Below are 18,287 nucleotides of genomic sequence, written 5' to 3' on the forward strand. Positions count from 1 at the left end.
TAAAAACCTGTTTTCTTTTTTGTCATTATGGGGTATTGTGTGTAGTTGAGGATTTTTTATCCATTCTAGAATAAGGCTGCCCCTTACACTTCCATCTTACATTTTTGCAGAAATGCTTCAATTAGTTGCTTGTCATTTTGGGCAGAGCAGACATTTCCATATATTTTTGTTCACTGCATGTGTGACATAAATAGGACTGGTTGAGTTATGATTATTGTAATTTACAAAACATTTGTTGTTTAACCATAGGGTTGCAAAGGGTCGTAAAATTTCTGGTAAAATACAAAAATATTTCCTTATAAGTTAACCTTTTTCTGTGGGAAAACTATACCCAATTCAAACTTCTTCCATTTATAGAACAGCGTACATTTTGGACACCAAGTACGCTGGCAAGAGCATCCTGTCAGGTGCAGAGATCAACAAGCCCTATGGTGTCATCACTACTGTGACTCACCACCTTGGCCTGGATGAGGGCAAGGTTCTTGGCAGTCTGGCAAAGTACACTTCCAAGCAAGGGCTTTGGAATGGAGATGTAATATGGCAGTAATGCCAACATCTCATCAGCCACCTGGTGGAAGGGATTTCGTGGATCTGAGGCTCTTTCCCCGGTTGCCTCCATCCTCCAAATCCCACCAACATTTTTATTTATTTTATTTTACCAGGTAGGCAAGTTGAGAACAAGTTCATTTACAATTGCGACCTGGCCAAGATAAAACAAAGCAGTTCGACACATACAACGACAGAGTTACACATGGAGTATAACAAACATACAGTCAATAATACAGTATAAACAAGTCTATATACGATGTGAGCAAATGAGGTGAGATAAGGAAAGGCAAAAAAAGGCCATGGTGGCAAAGTAAATACAATATAGCAAGTAAAACACTGGAATGGTAGATTTGCAATGGAAGAATGTGCAAATTAGAAATAAAAATAATGGGGTGGAAAGGAGCGAAATAATTTATTTAATTAAATACAGTAGGGAAAGAGGTAGTTGTTTGGGCTAAATTATAGGTGGGCTATGTACAGGTGCAGTAATCTGTGAGCTGCTCTGACAGTTGGTGCTTAAAGCTAGTGAGGGAGATAAGTGTTTCCAGTTTCAGAGATTTTTGTAGTTCGTTCCAGTCATTGGCAGCAGAGAACTGGAAGGAGAGGCGGCCAAAGAAAGAATTGCTTTTGGGGGTGACGAGAGAGATATACCTGCTGGAGCGTGTGCTACAGGTGGGAGATGCTATGGTGACCAGTGAGCTGAGATAAGGGGGGACTTTACCTAGCAGGGTCTTGTAGATGACATGGAGCCAGTGGGTTTGGCGACGAGTATGAAGCGAGGGCCAACCAACGAGAGCGTACAGGTCGCAATGGTGGGTAGTATATGGGGCTTTGGTGACAAAACGGATTGCACTGTGATAGACTGCATCCAATTTGTTGAGTAGGGTATTGGAGGCTATTTTGTAAATGACATCGCCGAAGTCGAGGATTGGTAGGATGGTTAGTTTTACAAGGGTGTGTTTGACAGCATGAGTGAAGGATTCTTTGTTGTAAAATAGGAAGCCAATTATAGATTTAACTTTGGATTGGAGATGTTTGATATGGGTCTGGAAGGAGAGTTTACAGTCTAACCAGACACCTAAGTATTTGTAGTTGTCCACGTATTCTAAGTCAGAGCCGTCCAGAGTAGTGATGTTGGACAGGCAGGTAGGTGAAGGTAGCGATCGGTTGAAGAGCATGCATTTAGTTTTACTTGTATTTAAGAGCAATTGGAGGCCACGGAAGGAGAGTTGTATGGCATTGAAGTTTGCCTGGAGGGTTGTTAACTGTGTCCAAAGAAGGGCCAGAAGTATACAGAATGGTGTCGTCTGCATAGAGGTGGATCAGAGACTCACCAGCAGCAAGAGCGACCTCATTGATGTATACAGAGAAGAGAGTCGGTCCAAGAATTGAACCCTGTGGCACCCCCATAGAGACTGCCAGAGGTCCGGACAGCAGACACACTGAACTCTATCAGAGAAGTAGTTGGTGAACCAGGAAAGGCAATCATTTGAGAAACCAAGGCTGTCGAGTCTGCCGATGAGGATGTGGTGACTGTCAGAGTCGAAAGCCTTGGCCAGATCAATGAAAACACTGCACAGTAATGTTTCTTATCGATGGCGGTTAAGATATCGTTTAGGACCTTGAGCGTGGCTGAGGTGCACCCATGACCAGCTCTGAAACCAGATTGCATAGCAGAGAAGGTATGGTGAGATTCGAAGTGGTCGGTAATCTGTTTATTGACTTGGCTTTCGAAGACCTTAGAAAGGCATGGTAGGATAGATATAGGTCTGTAGCAGTTTGGGTCAAGAATGTCCCCCCCCCCTTTGAAGAGGGGGATGACCGCAGCTGCTTTCCAATCTTTGGGGATCTTAGACGACACGAAAGAGAGGTTGAACAGGCTAGTAATAGGGGTGGCAACAATTTCAGCAGATAATTTTTGAAGAAAGAGAGGGTCCAGAATGTCTAGCCCGGCTGATTCGTAGGGGTCCAGATTTTGCAGCTCTTTCAGAACATCAGCTGAACAGATTTGGGAGAAGGAGAAATGGGGAAGGCTTGGGCGAGTTGCTGTGGGGGGGTGCAGTGCTGTTGACTGGGGTAGGAGTAACCAGGTGGAAAGCATGGCCAGCCATAGAAAAATGCTTATTGAAATTCTCAATTATGGTGGATTTATCAGTGGTGACAGTGTTTCCTATCTTCAATGCAGTGGTCGCCTCAGAGCGCAACTGGTCCTTGTTTGGGAACACACACACCAAAGCACGCAACAGGCTGACCAATACAAGGGTTGAAAAATTGGTGGCCATCTGGGCAAATTTGAGGCTTTTTGAGCTTGACAACGAGCCATCCTCAAGGTTGGAAAGTGACAGTGAAGATGAGGCCTCAAAGTCTGATGTTCAAGAGGGGGACATTGAGGAGGTCCAGGGAGAAGACATGGAAGCCTGAGAGGAAGACAATCAAAGCTTGAAGATTCTAGACTATAATTTTGTAGATGCATGTTGAAAATGTTTTTTGGGAGATGCGGTGGATCATTGGGGATCATTCAATATTCCCTTTGTTTTGTTTTTCAGTGAAATCATCCCATGAGAAGAGTCAACTCATTTAATTAAAGTTCAATTCATAACAATTGTTTCTTCTATTGGAAGGATTTAATCATTTGCAATTATGTCTACTTATGATAAGGTAAAAAGGTTTATGTTTGTCTCCATATGATATGGTAAATATCCAATGCAAAAAACATGTAAATGAGATGTTATTCATTTGCATATATTTCCATTAATTCCCCAAAATGGGCAACCCTTTTTAAACCATAATATGTATGTCTTTTCTGATGGACTAAACTGAAATTGCAAACAACTTTCTATGGCTTGTTTTAAACGATAGCAATATTGGAGAGGATTTCATTTTCAAATCACCGAAACAGAGAGGTTGTAATCTGAATAAAGGGGAAAATGCCATTTGTGAACACGGATTGAGCCATTCTTACTAATCTGCTAGTGAACCAGTTCGGACTTAAGTATAGCTTTTGTATGACTGAAGCCATTAGTGAGAGGTCTAATGCTTTAATATTTTCTGCCCTCCGAATTCATAAATAGGCCTGTTTCATTTTGTTTGGCTTGCCATTCCAAATAAAATATATTTTTGTTCATATAATACTTTATTTTTTAAATAATTATTCTTTTTTAAACAGCTAGTTAGGTGTAGGCAGGGCCACAAGCAAATAAGTAAACTGCGATACGACTAAAGAGTTAATTCAGGGTGTTTTTCCCACAAATAGGCAGGTGTTGCCCTTTCCATGGTAGCGAGATATTTTACTAACCTTCTAATAACATGCATTGTAACAGAATATGAAAAACATCAGACCATTTTATTGGTAAACTACCTGGTAATGTAAAAGTATAATTTTGTGGTCAAATACATAATATACACTTATCATAATTTGGTTGTAATACAGAAAGGTTAGAAAAATTATCTAGATCCTCTGAGGCTGTGGAGGGATCCAAATTGTGGATTTTAAAGAAACCATGAACCCCTTTGATTTTAAGCCCTGATTTTTAGCCCCTTGATATTATAGTTGGATCTGATTTTAATAGCCAACATTGATGGTCATAATAAATAGTTATGCCGATAGTGGACAACTTTGTTCTACTCCCGACAGTTAAATACTTTGAGAAGTAGCCATTTACTATTTTACACATAAGGTTACTATATCTATCTATCTATATGTCACATACACACAACTACATTTATATATACACACACGCCTTCAAATTTGTGGATTCAGCAACACCCGTTGCTGACAGGTGGATAAAAATTGAGCACACAGACATGCAATCTCCATAGACAAACATTGGCAGTAGAATGGCCTGTCATGAAGAGCGCTGATTTTCAACATGGCAAAGTCATAGGATGCCACCTTTCCAACAAGTCAGTTCGTCAAATTTCTGACCTGCTAGAGCTGTGTACCGGTGGATCTATTTCAAGGCCTACCTTCAAACTCGGTGCCTCTTTGCTTGACATGAGAAAATCAAAAGAAATCAGCCAAGACCTCAGAAAATAAATTGTAGACCTCCACAAGTCTGGTTCATCCTTGGGAGCAATTTCCAAACACCTGAAGGTACCACATTTATCTGTACGCAAGTATAAACTAGAGGTCGACCCATAATGATTTTTCAACGCCGATACTGATTATTGGAGGACCAAAAAAAATCTGATACCGATAAAATCGGCCTATTGATTTGTAATAATGACAACTACAACAATACTGAATGAACACTTATTTTAACTTAATATAATACATCAATAAAATCAATTTAGCCTCGAATAAATAATGAAACATGTTCAATTGTTTAAATAATGCAACAAAAAAAAAAGGTTGAGAAGGAAGTAAAAGTGCAATATGTGCCATGTAAAAAAGCTAACGTTTAAGTTCCTTGCTCAGAACATCAGAAAGCTGGTGGTTCCTTTTAACATGAGTCGTCAATATTCCCAGGTAAGAAGTTTTAGGTTGTAGTTATTATAGGACTCTATACCATTTGTATTTCATATACCTTTGACTATTGGATGTTCTTATAGGCACTTTAGTATTGCCAGTGTAACATGTGGCAAAGAAAGGGGTCGAGTGATAAATGGCAGATATGTGAGAGCAAAACTAATAAACGGGCTCTGCCCGATCACTAAAATGGCCACCCCTGTCAGAACTACAGATCAAAATGGCCGACCACCAAAACGACAAGTCCCAGAAGCAAGGGGAACCCTCAGAAGGTGGAGCCGACCCACAGATAAAGGGTAAAGAAAAACCAGTCAGAGGGAGAGTGCTGGAAGGATCTATGAACAATAGAGAAAGAGACTATAGAGATTGGCTGGATTTACCGTGTATGAGCTGGATTGTTTTGGACTTACCTGTTGGAGTTTGGACCTGGACCTACCGAGAACCCGATTCGTGTACCGAACCCTGCTATCCTTGACCTCGCCTACGGCCTGGGTGGACCAGGACGGAGAAACAAACACACAGGTACTGTGTCCTGTTCGAAAGAACTCTCATTCTTGGGTGATTTGGTGACAGTTTACCACTTAATTTGTGACAAACGCTCCTAACCTTGAAGAGGTTTGCCACAAACAGTATAGCTTCCGTCCCTCTCCTCGCCCCTACCTGGGCTCGAACCAGGAACACATCGACAACAGCCACCCTCGAAGCATTGTTACCTATCACTCCACAAAAGCCGTGGCCCTTGCATAGCAAGGGGAACAACTCCAAGTCTCAGAGCGAGTGACGTCAACGATTGAAACGCTATTAGCTGGCGCACCCCGCTAACTAGCCAGCCATTTCACATCGGCTACACCAGCCTAATCTTGGGAGTTGATAGGCTTGAAGTCATAAACTGCTCAATGCTTGAAGCATTGCAAAGAGCTGCTGGCAAAATGCACGAATGTGCTGTTTGAATGAATGCTTACGAGCGTGCTGCTGCCTACCTCCGCTCAGTCAGATACTTGTATGCTCAGTCAGATTATATGCAACGCAGGACACGCTAGATAAACTAGTAATATCAACCGTGTAGTTAACTAGTGATTATGATTGATTGTTTTTTGTAAGATAAGTTTAATGCTAGCTAGCAACTTACCTTGGCTTACTGCATTCGCGTAACAGGCAGTCTCCTTGTGGAGTGCAACAAGTGGCAGGTGGTTATAGCGTTGGACTAGTTAACTGTAAGGTTGCAAGATTGGACCCCCCGAGCTGACAAGGTGAATATCTGTCGGTCTGCCCCTGAACAGGCAGTTAACCCACTGTTCCTAGGCCGTCATTGAAAATAAGAATGTGTTCTTAACTGACTTGCCTAATAAAATAAAGATTAAATAAAGAATAAAAAAAGAATTTAAAAAATCTGCCAAATCAGTGTCCAAAACTACCGATTAAGAAAACTTCAAATCGGCCCTTCCGATTAATCGGTCGACCTTTAATACAAACACCATGGGCCTACGCAGCCGTCAAACCGCTCAGGAAAGAGACGTGTTCTGTCTCCTAGAGATGAACGTACTTTGGTGCAAAAAGTGCAAAACAATCCCAGAACAGCAGCAAAGGACCTTGTGAAGATGCTGCAGGAAACACGTACAAAAGTATCTACATGACTCATTTTACTATGTTGACATAACCTGAAAGGCCACACAGCAAGGAAGAAGCCACTGCTCCAAAACCACCATAAAAAAGCCTGACTAGTTTGCACCTGCAAATGGGGACAAAAATGGTACTTTGGTGAAATGTCCTCTGGTCTGATGAAACAAAAATAGAATTGTTTGGCCATAATGACCATTATGTTCGGAGGAAAAAGGGAGAGGCTTGCAAGCCAAAGAACACCATCCCAACCGTGAAGCACAGGGGTGGCAGCATCATGTTGTGGGGTGCTTTGCTGCAGGAGGGACTGGTGCACTTACAAAATAGATGGCATCATGAGGAAGGGAAATTATGTGTATATATTGAAGCAACATCTCAAGACATCAGTCAGGAAGTTAAAGCTTGGTCGCAAATGGGTCATCCAAATGGACAATGACACCAAGCATACTTCCAAAGTTGTGGCTAAATGCCTTAAGAACCACAACGTCAAGGTATTGGAGTGGCCATCACAAAGCCCTGACCTCAATCCGCTAGAACACTTGTGGGAAGAAATGAAAAAGCGTGTGTGAGCAAGGAGGCCTACAAACCTGACTCAGTTACACCAGCTGTCAGGAGGAATGGGCCAAAATTCACCCAACTTATTGTGGGAAGCTTGTGGAAGGCCACCTGAAATGGTTGACCCAAGTTAAACAATTGAAAAGGCAATGCTACCAAATACTAATTGAGTATGTAAACGTCTGACCCACTGGGAAAGTGATGAAAGAAATAAAAGCTGAAATAAAATCACCCTACTATTATTCTGACATTTCACATTCTTCAAATAAAGTGGTGATCCTAACTGACCTAAGACAGGGAATCTTTATTAGGATTAAATGTTAGCCAAATGCATTTAAACTCAGAAGTTTACATACACCTTAGGAATTGTGAAAAACTAACTGTACACACACACACACATTCTGCAAGGCCCAAGAGCCTGCAACATCAGTAAGCAAGGGGCACCACCAAGATGACAATGGAGCACCATTAAATCCATCATTTAAAACAATGGAAAGAACACAGCACCACAACAAACCTGCCAAGAGAGGGCCACCCACCAAAACTCAGACCAGGCAAGGAGGGCATTAATCAGAGAGGCAACAAAGAGACCAAAGATAACCCTGAAGGAGCTGCAAAGCTCCACAGTGGAGATCGGAGTATCTGTCCACGGGACCACTTTAAGCCGTACACACCAGAGCTAGGCTTTACGGAAGAGTGGCCAGAAAAAAAGCCATTGCATAAAAGGAAAAAAATAAGTAAGCACATTTGGTGTTCGCCAAAAGGCATGTGGGTGCCTCCCCAAACATATGGAAGAAGGTACTCAGATCAGATAAAACTACAATTGAGCTTTTTGGCCATCAAGGAAAACACTGTCAGGCGCAAACCAAACACCTTTCATCACCCCGAGAACAGCATCCCCGCAGTAAAGCATGGTGGTGGCAGCATCATGCTGTGGGGATGTTTTTCCATTGGCAGGGACTGGGAAACGGGTCAGAATTGAAAGCATGATGGATGGCGCTAAATACAGGTTACCCTGTTTCAGTCTTCGAGATTTGAGACAGATTCACCTTCCAGCAGGACAATGACCTAAAGCATACTGCTAAAGCAAAACGTGAGTGGTTTAAGTGGATACCAATCCAATTGTGGTACGACTTAGATTGCTGTACACCAGCAGAACCAAGCCAACTTGAAGGAGCAGTTTTGCCTTGAAGAATGGGCAAAAATCCTAGTGGCTACATGTGCCAAGCTTATAGAGACCTACCCCAAGAGACTTGAAGCTGTAATTGCTGCAGAAAGGTGGCTCTAGAAAGTATTGACTTGGGGGTGAATAGTTAAGTACACTTAAGTTCAGTTTGTCTTATGTTTGTTTCACAATAAAAAATATGTTGCATCTTCAAAGTGGTAGGCATGTTGTGTAAATCAAAATCCACCAAAAATCTATTTTAATTCCAGGTTGTAAGGCAACAAAATAGTAAAAATGCCAAGTGGGGTGAATACTTTCGCAAGCCACTAATGTAGGGCTTAATGCTCCTGAAGTAATCTATTCAAAATCAAATATTCTTCTTTGCCATTATTTAGTTGTGTTAAGGGATTTATCAATAATGACTAATTATGTATACATTTTAATCAGGACTGACTAATCAGAAAACTATGTTACTGTATAGATGTATACATTTTCTTTAAACCCTAGTACTGAATATAATGTGTGTAAATATAATCAAGAATTAGAACAATGACTGTCTGTTCCTTGGTAGAAATTAATGAACTTATCGCTAGACTGGCTAGAATGCTTATCTACACAGGCAGACCTTGGCTCTGGTCATAAAGTATCTAAGTATTGAGAACCATACAGCCATTGTACTGGAGCGGAGAGGAGACGGGGTATTACGAAAACTAATGACGTCATCTTCAGTTTATAACCTGTGGTAAACTATCATGTTCAGTACTCTCGAGAATAAACGCAGCTGGTTGATATTTGAGACTGGTCTCTGTCCATTTTATACAAATAAGAGTCTTACAAATTCTTAGGAATTGACAGAGTGTTTAATTTTAATTGGGTATTAAAATATAATAGAATATAATTCCTGTAACATATGGTTCAGTCTGCCAGATACACAGTGCAAACATTAGTTATGTGCAAAACCACTGACTGTATGGTGTAATAACTGCAGACCACAAACGTACACATACTGTAGGCCTATGTAATGGTTTACAGGGAGGTTAGGTTAAAAGGTACCAAAAAAAATAAAAACTGTCCTGTATGGAGACTATGGACACCAATCTACAGAGCAAAGTTGAGCATTGAACAATGCTCATCACACTTACAAGTAGCAGCAACGCACTCCCTCTCCGTTAAGTGTAGGCCCCTCGGGTGTGGATATTAAATATACACCAATTACCAAACAAGCTATAGGCCATAGCGGACAAACAGCACTGAGACGTACATAGCAAAACATGTAGTGAATGTACACACACCCTTTTCAAGCTGCTCTCTCCTCCCTCACCTTCTCTGGCAATACACGCTCTGCTCTCATTATGGGCTTACAGGCCCAGATGCACACCACTCATTCACACACACACACTGGTGAATTATTCACAACATCCATTGCATGTTGCTGGAGGCAGGCAGAGATCCACATGACAGGGCACACACATCCCTCCCTCCCTGTTCTCCTCCACATCTCTTCAGCCCACTCACTGGTTAGGAAACAAACAATGCATCCACTCAGCCAGAAAGGACCGTGGGAGGGGGCGAGTGTGATGCAGAGAGATTTCATTGGGCCGCTGTGGATGATGCTCGGTCAGTTCACACTGCCTCTGAAGCGGATTTGGTCAACTCCTATGCTGTTAACATGCCAGCTATATGACTGGGCCCAAGGCTAGCCGCCTCCTGCTCTCATTGGTTTGGAAGCAAGCAGCACAGCTAAAACAAGGCATCTGCCAACACATATGAAAAGAAAACAGAAACAAGGGCATAGCGCAAATTCTCCTTAGATAAAGTAAGAATGGATTGCTCAATTCCATTATCAAGAATTAAATAGAACTGATCAACTAGCAGTACTCAATAAATACTGTACTTATTTCTAGGAAAGGGATGGGTCAAAGGGAGGCAGCACTCTTTATCCAGGTAATGCTGTCTAATGCCAAGTACATCAGCCAATTTCCACACATCAAGTGTCTCATTCACCCTTAAACCCTCAGCTGGCCGCTCAAACTCACTCAGTGAGAAGCAATGAGGCTCCCTGTTGGTTTTGCCAGCCAGGCTAGGTGCTGGTTCAGCAGTCCGGCCTGCGCCTCTCTTTTCTCTTGACTGGTGGCGTGTGAGTAATGCTACGGAGATTGCACGCAACCGGCTGTCAGAACAAGGAGTGGGCCGAGCGGAAAGCAGGGATCAAGCACTCTTCTCTACATTACCCACCCCCTCTGACAAAACAGACAAGAGGAAATACAGAGGTCCAGCTCCTCCTGTCAGAGCAAAAAGGTCTTTGCCTTTCATAGGGAACAGTCAGACTCCTTCTTTAACCATGGTAATCACATGTGGTACATGGCAGACATCAGAGAACCCCATACTACCGCTCCTGCATGGGCTATCACGCCATCCGTATTTAGAGCAGTTCAGGCTAGTTAATGGAGGAGGTTGTAATGTTTCCATTTAGTAGATCAAACCATTTCTCACCCTAATGCCAGTGACTGTCAACTAGGGTTGGACGATGTCAACCTCTGTCCTATCATGGTTATATTCTCATAAAACATTGATATACCACAGTATCACCCCCTATTGGCCAACCCCCTAAAAACATTTTGGGAATAAAAATTGTAATATACAAAAAAACTGCTAAAACCAAAGTTGTGCTATTTGCACCGACCTGGCCAAGACTTTGTCAATCCCCGCATTCTTATCAGAAGACTCAACAGACTTGGTTTCTCAAACGACTGCCTCGCCTGGTTCACCAACTACTTCTCAGACAGAGTTCAGTGTGTAAAAATCGGAGGGCTAGTTGTCCGGAACTCTGGCAGTCTACGGGGTGCCACAGGGTTCAACTCTCTGGCCGACTCGTCTCTGTATACATCAATGTCGCTCTTGCTGCTGGTGATTCTCTGATCCACCTCTACACAGATGACAACACTCTGTATATCTCTGGCCCTTCTTTGGACACTAAACAAACATCCAGACTAGCTTAAATGCCATACAACACTCATCCGTGGCCTCCAACTGCTCTTAAATGCAAGTAAAACTGAACGCATGCTCCTCAACCGAGCATCACTACTCTGGATGGTTCTGACTTAGAATATGTGGACAACTACGTGTCTGGTTAGACTGCAAACTCTTCTTCCAGACTCACATTAAGCATCTCCAATCCAAAATTAAATCTAGAAATCCGCTTCCTATTTTGCAAGAAAGCATCCTTCACTCATGCCGATCCTTGACTTCAGCGATGTCATTTACAAAATAGCCTCCAACGCTCTACTCAGCAAACTGGATGCAGTCTATCACAGTGCCATCAGTTGTCACCAAAGCCCTATATTCTACCCACCACTGCGACCTGTATGCTCTTGTTTGCTGGCCCTCGCTTCATATTCATCCCCAAACCCACCGGCGCCAGGTCATCTACAAGTCTTTGCTAGGTAAAGCCCCACCTTAGCTCACTGGTCACCATAGCAGCACCAACCCATAGCACGTACTCCAGCAGGTATATTTCCCTGGTCATTCCCAAAGCCAACTCCTGCTTTGGCCGCATTTCCTTCCAGTTCTCTGCTGCCAACAACTGGAACGAATTGCAAAAATCACTGAAGCCTTATACAGTTGAAGTCAGACGTTGACATACACTTAGGTTGGAGTCATTAAAACTCGTTTTTCAACCACTCCACAAAATTCTTGTTAACAAACTATAGTTTTGGCAAGTCAGTTAGGACATTACTTTGTGCATGACACAGGTAACAATTGTTTACAGACAGATTATTTCACTTATTCACTATCACAATTCCAGTGGGTTAGAAGTTACCATACACTAAGTTGACTGTGCCTTTAAGCAGCTTGGAAAATTATGGCAAGGCTTTAGAAACTTCTGATAGGCTTATTGACATCATTTGAGTCAATTGGAGGTGTACCTGTGGATGTATTTCAAGGCCTACCTTCAAACCCAGTGCCACTTTACTTGACATCATGGGAAAAGCAAAATAAATCAGCCAAGACCTCAGAAAATAAATTGTAGACCTCCACAAGTCTGGTTCATCCTTGGGAGCAATTTCCAAATGCCTGAAGGTACCACGTTCATCTGTACAAACAATAGTACGCAAGAATAAACCCCATGGAACCACACGTCATACCACTCAGGAAGGAGACGCGGTCTGTCTCCTAGAGATGAACGTACTTTGGTGTGAAAAGTGTAAATCAATCCCAGAACAACAGCAAAGGACCTGGTGAAGATGCTGAAGGAAACAGGTACAAAAGTATCTATATCCACAGTAAAACGAGATCTATATTGGAATAACCTGAAAGGCTGCTCAGCAAGGAGGAAGCCACTGCTCCAAAACCACCATAAAAAAGCCAGACTACAGTTTGCAACTGCACATGTGGACAAAGATCGTACTTCTTGGAGAAATGTCCTCTGGTCTAATAAAACAAAAATAGAACTGTTTGGCCATAATGACCATTGTTATGTTTGGAGGAAAAAGGGGGATGCTTGCAAGCCGAAGAACACCATCCCAACCGTGAAGCACGGGGGTGGCAGCATCATGTTGTGGGGGTGCTTTGCTACAGGAGGGACTGGTGCACTTCACAAAATAGATGGCATCATGAGAAAGGGAAATTATGTGTATATATTGAAGTAACATCTCAAGACATCAGTCAGGAAGTTAAAGCTTATCGCAAATGGGTCTTCCAAATGGACAATGACTCCAAGCATACTTCCAAAATTGTAGCAAAATGGCTTAAGAACAACAAAGTCAAGGTATTGGAATGGCTAACACAAAGCCCTGACCTCAATCCAATAGAAATTGTGGGCAGAACTGAAAAAAAGAGTGTGTTAGCAAGGAGGCCTACAAACCTGACTCAGTTACACCAGCTCTGTCAGGAGGAATGGGCCAAAATTCACCCAACTTATTGTGGGAAGCTTGTGGAAGGCTACCCGAAACGTTTGACCGAAGTTAAACAATGTAAAGGCAATACACTCAATTAGTATTTGTAAACATGTAAACTTCTGACCAACTGGGAATGTGATGACACAGCTGAAATAAAATCACTCCTATTCTTGTGACATTTCACATTTCTTAAAATAAAGTGACAATCATAACTGACCAAAGACAGGGAATTTTTACTAGGATTAAATGTCAGGAATTGTGAAAAACAGAGTTTAAATGTATTTGGCTAAGGTGTATGTAAACTTCCGACTTCAACTGTATATAGATTTTCCCTATTGTGTTATTGACTGTACGTTTGTTTATCCCATGTGTAACTGTTGTTTGTGTCGCACTGCTTTGCTTTGTCTTGGCCAGGTCGCAGTTGTAAATGAGAACTTGCTCTCAACTGGCCTACCTGGTTAAATAAAAGTAAAAAAAAAAAAAAATTTGTTGAACGCCTGGGCAGAAGCTAAGTGCTGGAAAATATTTTCTAAAACAATTTTCTGGTGGAGATCCAGCATGGAACAGGTATGTGTGTGCCTCGCTCACAAGGAGAAAAATCGACAGTCAACTGACGAGGAACATGCCTTACTGTAGTGAGTTAGCCCATGATTTTATAACCTGGATAGAAGCGAAGTCTACCATCTTCAGAACTGGATAATAATTGCTTTACCTCATCCTCCCCTTTTAATAGGCTATTGTTTATCATCTCTAATAAAGCTGTGAGACCAGCCTATAAGACTCACACTTTCATTCTTTTTCTTTTTGAAATGGGCAACAGTGCCTTCTTAGGCTATTTGGGAAATAGGCTTCTGTTTATAAAACATAAAGCTTTTATATTAGGCCTAGTAAGAGGATAGGTTATTGGCCATTTGGTTTTCAACCTCACATGGATGGATTTTCCTGCCCCTCACATATCATTTCTTTCTTAATATGCTTAAACTTGTCATTTGATTTTTCTATATTGATATGGTTTGTTCTCTCATTATTAGTACCCTGGCCCTATTACATTTTTAGGCTATTCAAACATCTTTTTTAGATGGAACTCTGTTCAATGCATTCATTGTTTGATCGGGAGAAAAAACATGCACGCATAAGTCGTTGAAAGCGTAGCCTAGCCCCAAGTCATATTGAATGGAAAAGGGAATATTGCCTAGGTTTTTGAAAACAGCTTAACAGAATATAGTTAAGGAGTGTCCATTATAAAAACAAATAGGTTTAGGCTATAAGGCCCATGCAACCAACAGAGCAAGAGAAAAACAGCGAGATTATATTTTCTGACTGGACCTTTTGCACTGCTTTGGTGGAATTCTCCACTCTGTCTAGCCTACATTCCTCTCCTACGTTCTGTAGACCTATAGAACCGAGTCCAATTATTGAAATAGGCTATATATCAAATAGGAATAGGCAGATTACTCTGAATGTCGCTTGTGTGCTGCACTACTCCATTCTTTACTGCATGTTGCCAATCATCGTTGATAGATGATACCATTGTAATATCGCCCAACTCTACTGGACTCTGTTCTGTCTCTACATAACTAGGGTAGAGATACCAACATGCTTGGAAGTGGTGCCAGCCCAAGCTGCCCATCCATTCTGTAAAGGCATGGTAGGACTCCAGGAAGCTTTGATTGACACATGCGTGCTGACCATGTTTGTGTGAGCTCCCAGAATTTGGACAAGAAAAGACTAACGGTCCACTCGCTCAACCCAGACAGAATACAGGACAGCCTCTGTACTAAAGCTACTGGGCAGGTTTTCAAGCCAGAAACCAAGACAGCAATTACATATTTCTAATGAGAGCCAATGAAAAGGGGGATGGGCACTGGCAGGCAATCTGTATAGACGAGTCTGCACCCCAATTATTTACTCGAAGTGTGCACTCGTACATGCTCTCGCATTGGTTTAAACAAAAGCGCTTACACCAATTTTAAATACATGATGGAGAGTGTGCTAATGGTGGAGAATTGGGAACAGGAAGCAGCCAGTCCCTCCTATCTCCAGTATCTTCCCCATCCTAATTTGGTGGGAGTGTCACTTACCTCCGCCAGCAGTGGACAGTAGCTGGGAGGGGGGCAGGAGGCCCAGGTAGTTGAGGACAATGTACTTAGTCTCATAGTGGAAACCCTCAGGCACAGAGGTGGAGCACAAGGCAGCCATTGAAGATATGCAGGGTCAGACTCTCAGGCACATGCAGTCAAATGTGGAAAAAGATCAAACTTCTGAAAGTAGAAAAAAAAGCACACTGGTTATTACAGTCAAGGTATCTAGTAAGAGCATATATGGTGTAAGGTCAGAAACAAAGTAGGGCATCTACAAATAAAGCATTGTGCACATTTTGTCCTGTCATGAGGCACAAAAACACAGTCAAAACAGTTTTTTGGATTGCATGTAATGGGGATGACACCGGCAGCAGAGACTAAGCCTGAGGCACCAACAACTCAACATCTGTTCATTAACAGCACAGCCTGGCCACTATCTCATCATACCATTCATATCATGGTGCAACTGCAATGATGCACTGCAACTACAAACTCTTAAGGCAATTGTTTGCATGAGTGATATGATAGCTACATTTTCAGTAGACAGTGTATCCAAACACAAAGCACCTTTCACAACACATATTGGGCATGAACCATCAAGTTGTCACAGTAATAAGTCAACATTTGAGTACTGTTCGATACCCGCGATAATCGTTAGCAAATTCAGCGACCTTTAGCTAGTGTACTACTCACTACAGTGTTAGTACACTCAGTGTAGGCTAACCTTAAAAAAGCAGAGTCCGTCAAAGATCAATGTGGCACTACAATTGAAGAGAAAGTTCATTATCGTTAAGACATTATCTTAGACTATGACACACGACGTACCCGTTTCCAGAGACAAATGCAGTCCTGACAAATGCACGTGTTGAGCAACAAAACTTGAAACACGTTCCACACACCAGTACCAGCAGTGGCAAAACAGTTATGGAAGTCACCAGGGTGGGTCGAAGTTTTTTTTAACTTGCCTCTCACGTCTCTAATTTAGGGGCTGGGTAGCCATCATGACTATAACATGCGCCTCAGTTTGTGGAGAGTTCAAAGGGCGTTTTCATTTATTTAGGTTAGCTGATTAATTTATTAATTGCATAAACACACTCGTGGTATATAACAAAATACTCATATGTTTGTTGTATTTATAATATGTAAAAAATTAAAAGGTGTCATATCATGTATTTTGATTATCCACCGTGTTATCAAATTATCCTCAAATTAAATGTGCAAAATGTGCAAATTTCTTAATAGGAAAAAACACTCCAATACAGTTGATATGAATATTGTACTTAACAGAAAGAAAAATTAAAACATTTAATAAAATGATTCCACGCAGACCAAAAAGAGAGTTGTAACCAGGGTTGCCAGGTCTGCTGTTTTTGGGACCAATCAAATCAAACAACAAGGCCTGAAAACTAGCCCAACATTTTTTCGCAGCAAGACAGGAGTTGACCCATTTATCCAATAGGTGTCTTCATAATGACAATGTAAAAACAACTGGTAAAATTGCTTTCCATTTTTCTCTGCATTTCTCTCTTTGTTATTGGTTCATCATATCAAATGATTTAATCTGAACTATAGAAAGGATTGATTGTGAATGAGGAAGACATTTTTTTATCTTCCAGAAATCAAATCAAAATCTATGTTCTTGACACAAACCTACTACCATACCACGTTCAAATGCACGTAAATATTTTTGCCTTGCCCATTCACCCTCTGAATGACACAATCCATGTTTCAATTGTGTAATGGTTTTTAAAAAAAATCATTATTTAACCACCCTTTCACCTACACTGATTGAAGTGGATTTTACAAGTGACATCAATAAGGGATCATAGCTTTCAACTGGATTCACCTGGTCAGACTATGTCATGGATGTTTTGCACACTCAATGTAAATGATGGTGTGTATAGACATTATGGACAGTATACCAATAGAAATGTGTGTACAGCAGAATTAAATATAGGATTAGCATAGACTAGAATACAATATATACCTATGAAGTGGGTAAAACATTATGTAAACATTAAAGTGACCTGTCTTAAATGACTATGTACAGTGCATTCGGAAAGAATTCAGACCCCTTGACTTTTTCCCCATTTTGTTACATTTCAGCCTTATTCTAAAATTGATTGAATCGTTTTTTCCCCCATCACAATGCCCCATAATGACAAAGCAAAAACAGGTTTTTATAAATTTTTGCAAATGTATAAAAGATAAAAGACTGATATCACATTTACATAATTATTCAGAAGCAATACTCAGTACTTTGTTGAAGCACCTTTGGCAGTGATTACAGCTTAGAGTCTTCTTTGGTATGACGCTACAAGCTTGGCACACCTGCATTTGGGGAGTTTGTCCCAATCTTCTCTGCAGATCCTCTCAAGCTCTGTCAGGTTGGATGGGGAGCGTCACTGCACAGCTATTGTCAGCTCTATTCAGAATTGTTCAATCCGGGCTCTGGCTGGGGCACTCAAGGAACTTCAGAGACTTGTCCCGAAGCCACTCCTGCGTTGTCTTGGCTGTGTGCTTAGGGTCGTTGGAGAAAGACAGCGAGATTATATTATATCCTGTTGGAAGGTGAACCTTCACCCCAGTCTGAAGATCTGAGTGCTATGGAGCAGGTTTTCATCAAGGATCTCTCTGTACTTTACTCCATTCATCTTTCCCTTGATCCTGATCAGTCTCCCAGTCCCTGCCGCTGAAAAACATCCCCACAGCATGATGCTGCCACCACCATGCTACACTGTAGTTATGGTGCCAGGTTTCTTCCAGACGTGACACTTGGCATTCAGGCCAAAGAGCTCAATCTTGGTTTCATCAGACCAGAGAATCTTGTTTCTCATGGTCTGAGAGTCTTTAGGTGCCTTTTGGCAAACTACAAGCAGGATTTCATGTGCCTTTTTCTGAGGAGTGGCTTCCTTCTGGCCACTCTACCATAAAGGCCTGATCTGTCACGAATC

The 18,287-nt window shown here is 41.7% G+C and overlaps 1 protein-coding gene across 1 annotated transcript in view; it reads right to left on the reverse strand.

Moving 5' to 3' along the window:
• The window catches only part of LOC112252576 (bcl-2-like protein 13), a 41,298-nt gene extending 24,941 nt beyond the window's left edge, over positions 1-16,357 (reverse strand). The window contains exons 1-2 of the mRNA XM_024423905.2: positions 16,159-16,357; positions 15,334-15,513 (exon numbers count right to left, since the gene is read on the reverse strand). Of these exons, the coding sequence (XP_024279673.1) occupies positions 15,334-15,451 (118 nt within the window). The 5' untranslated portion in view covers positions 15,452-15,513; positions 16,159-16,357. The remainder of the gene's footprint in view (positions 1-15,333; positions 15,514-16,158) is intronic.
• Positions 16,358-18,287: the final 1,930 nt, after the last annotated feature.

The sequence above is a fragment of the Oncorhynchus tshawytscha genome, linkage group LG06, assembly GCF_018296145.1.
Source record: "Oncorhynchus tshawytscha isolate Ot180627B linkage group LG06, Otsh_v2.0, whole genome shotgun sequence".
In the NCBI taxonomy this organism is placed as follows: domain Eukaryota; kingdom Metazoa; phylum Chordata; class Actinopteri; order Salmoniformes; family Salmonidae; genus Oncorhynchus; species Oncorhynchus tshawytscha.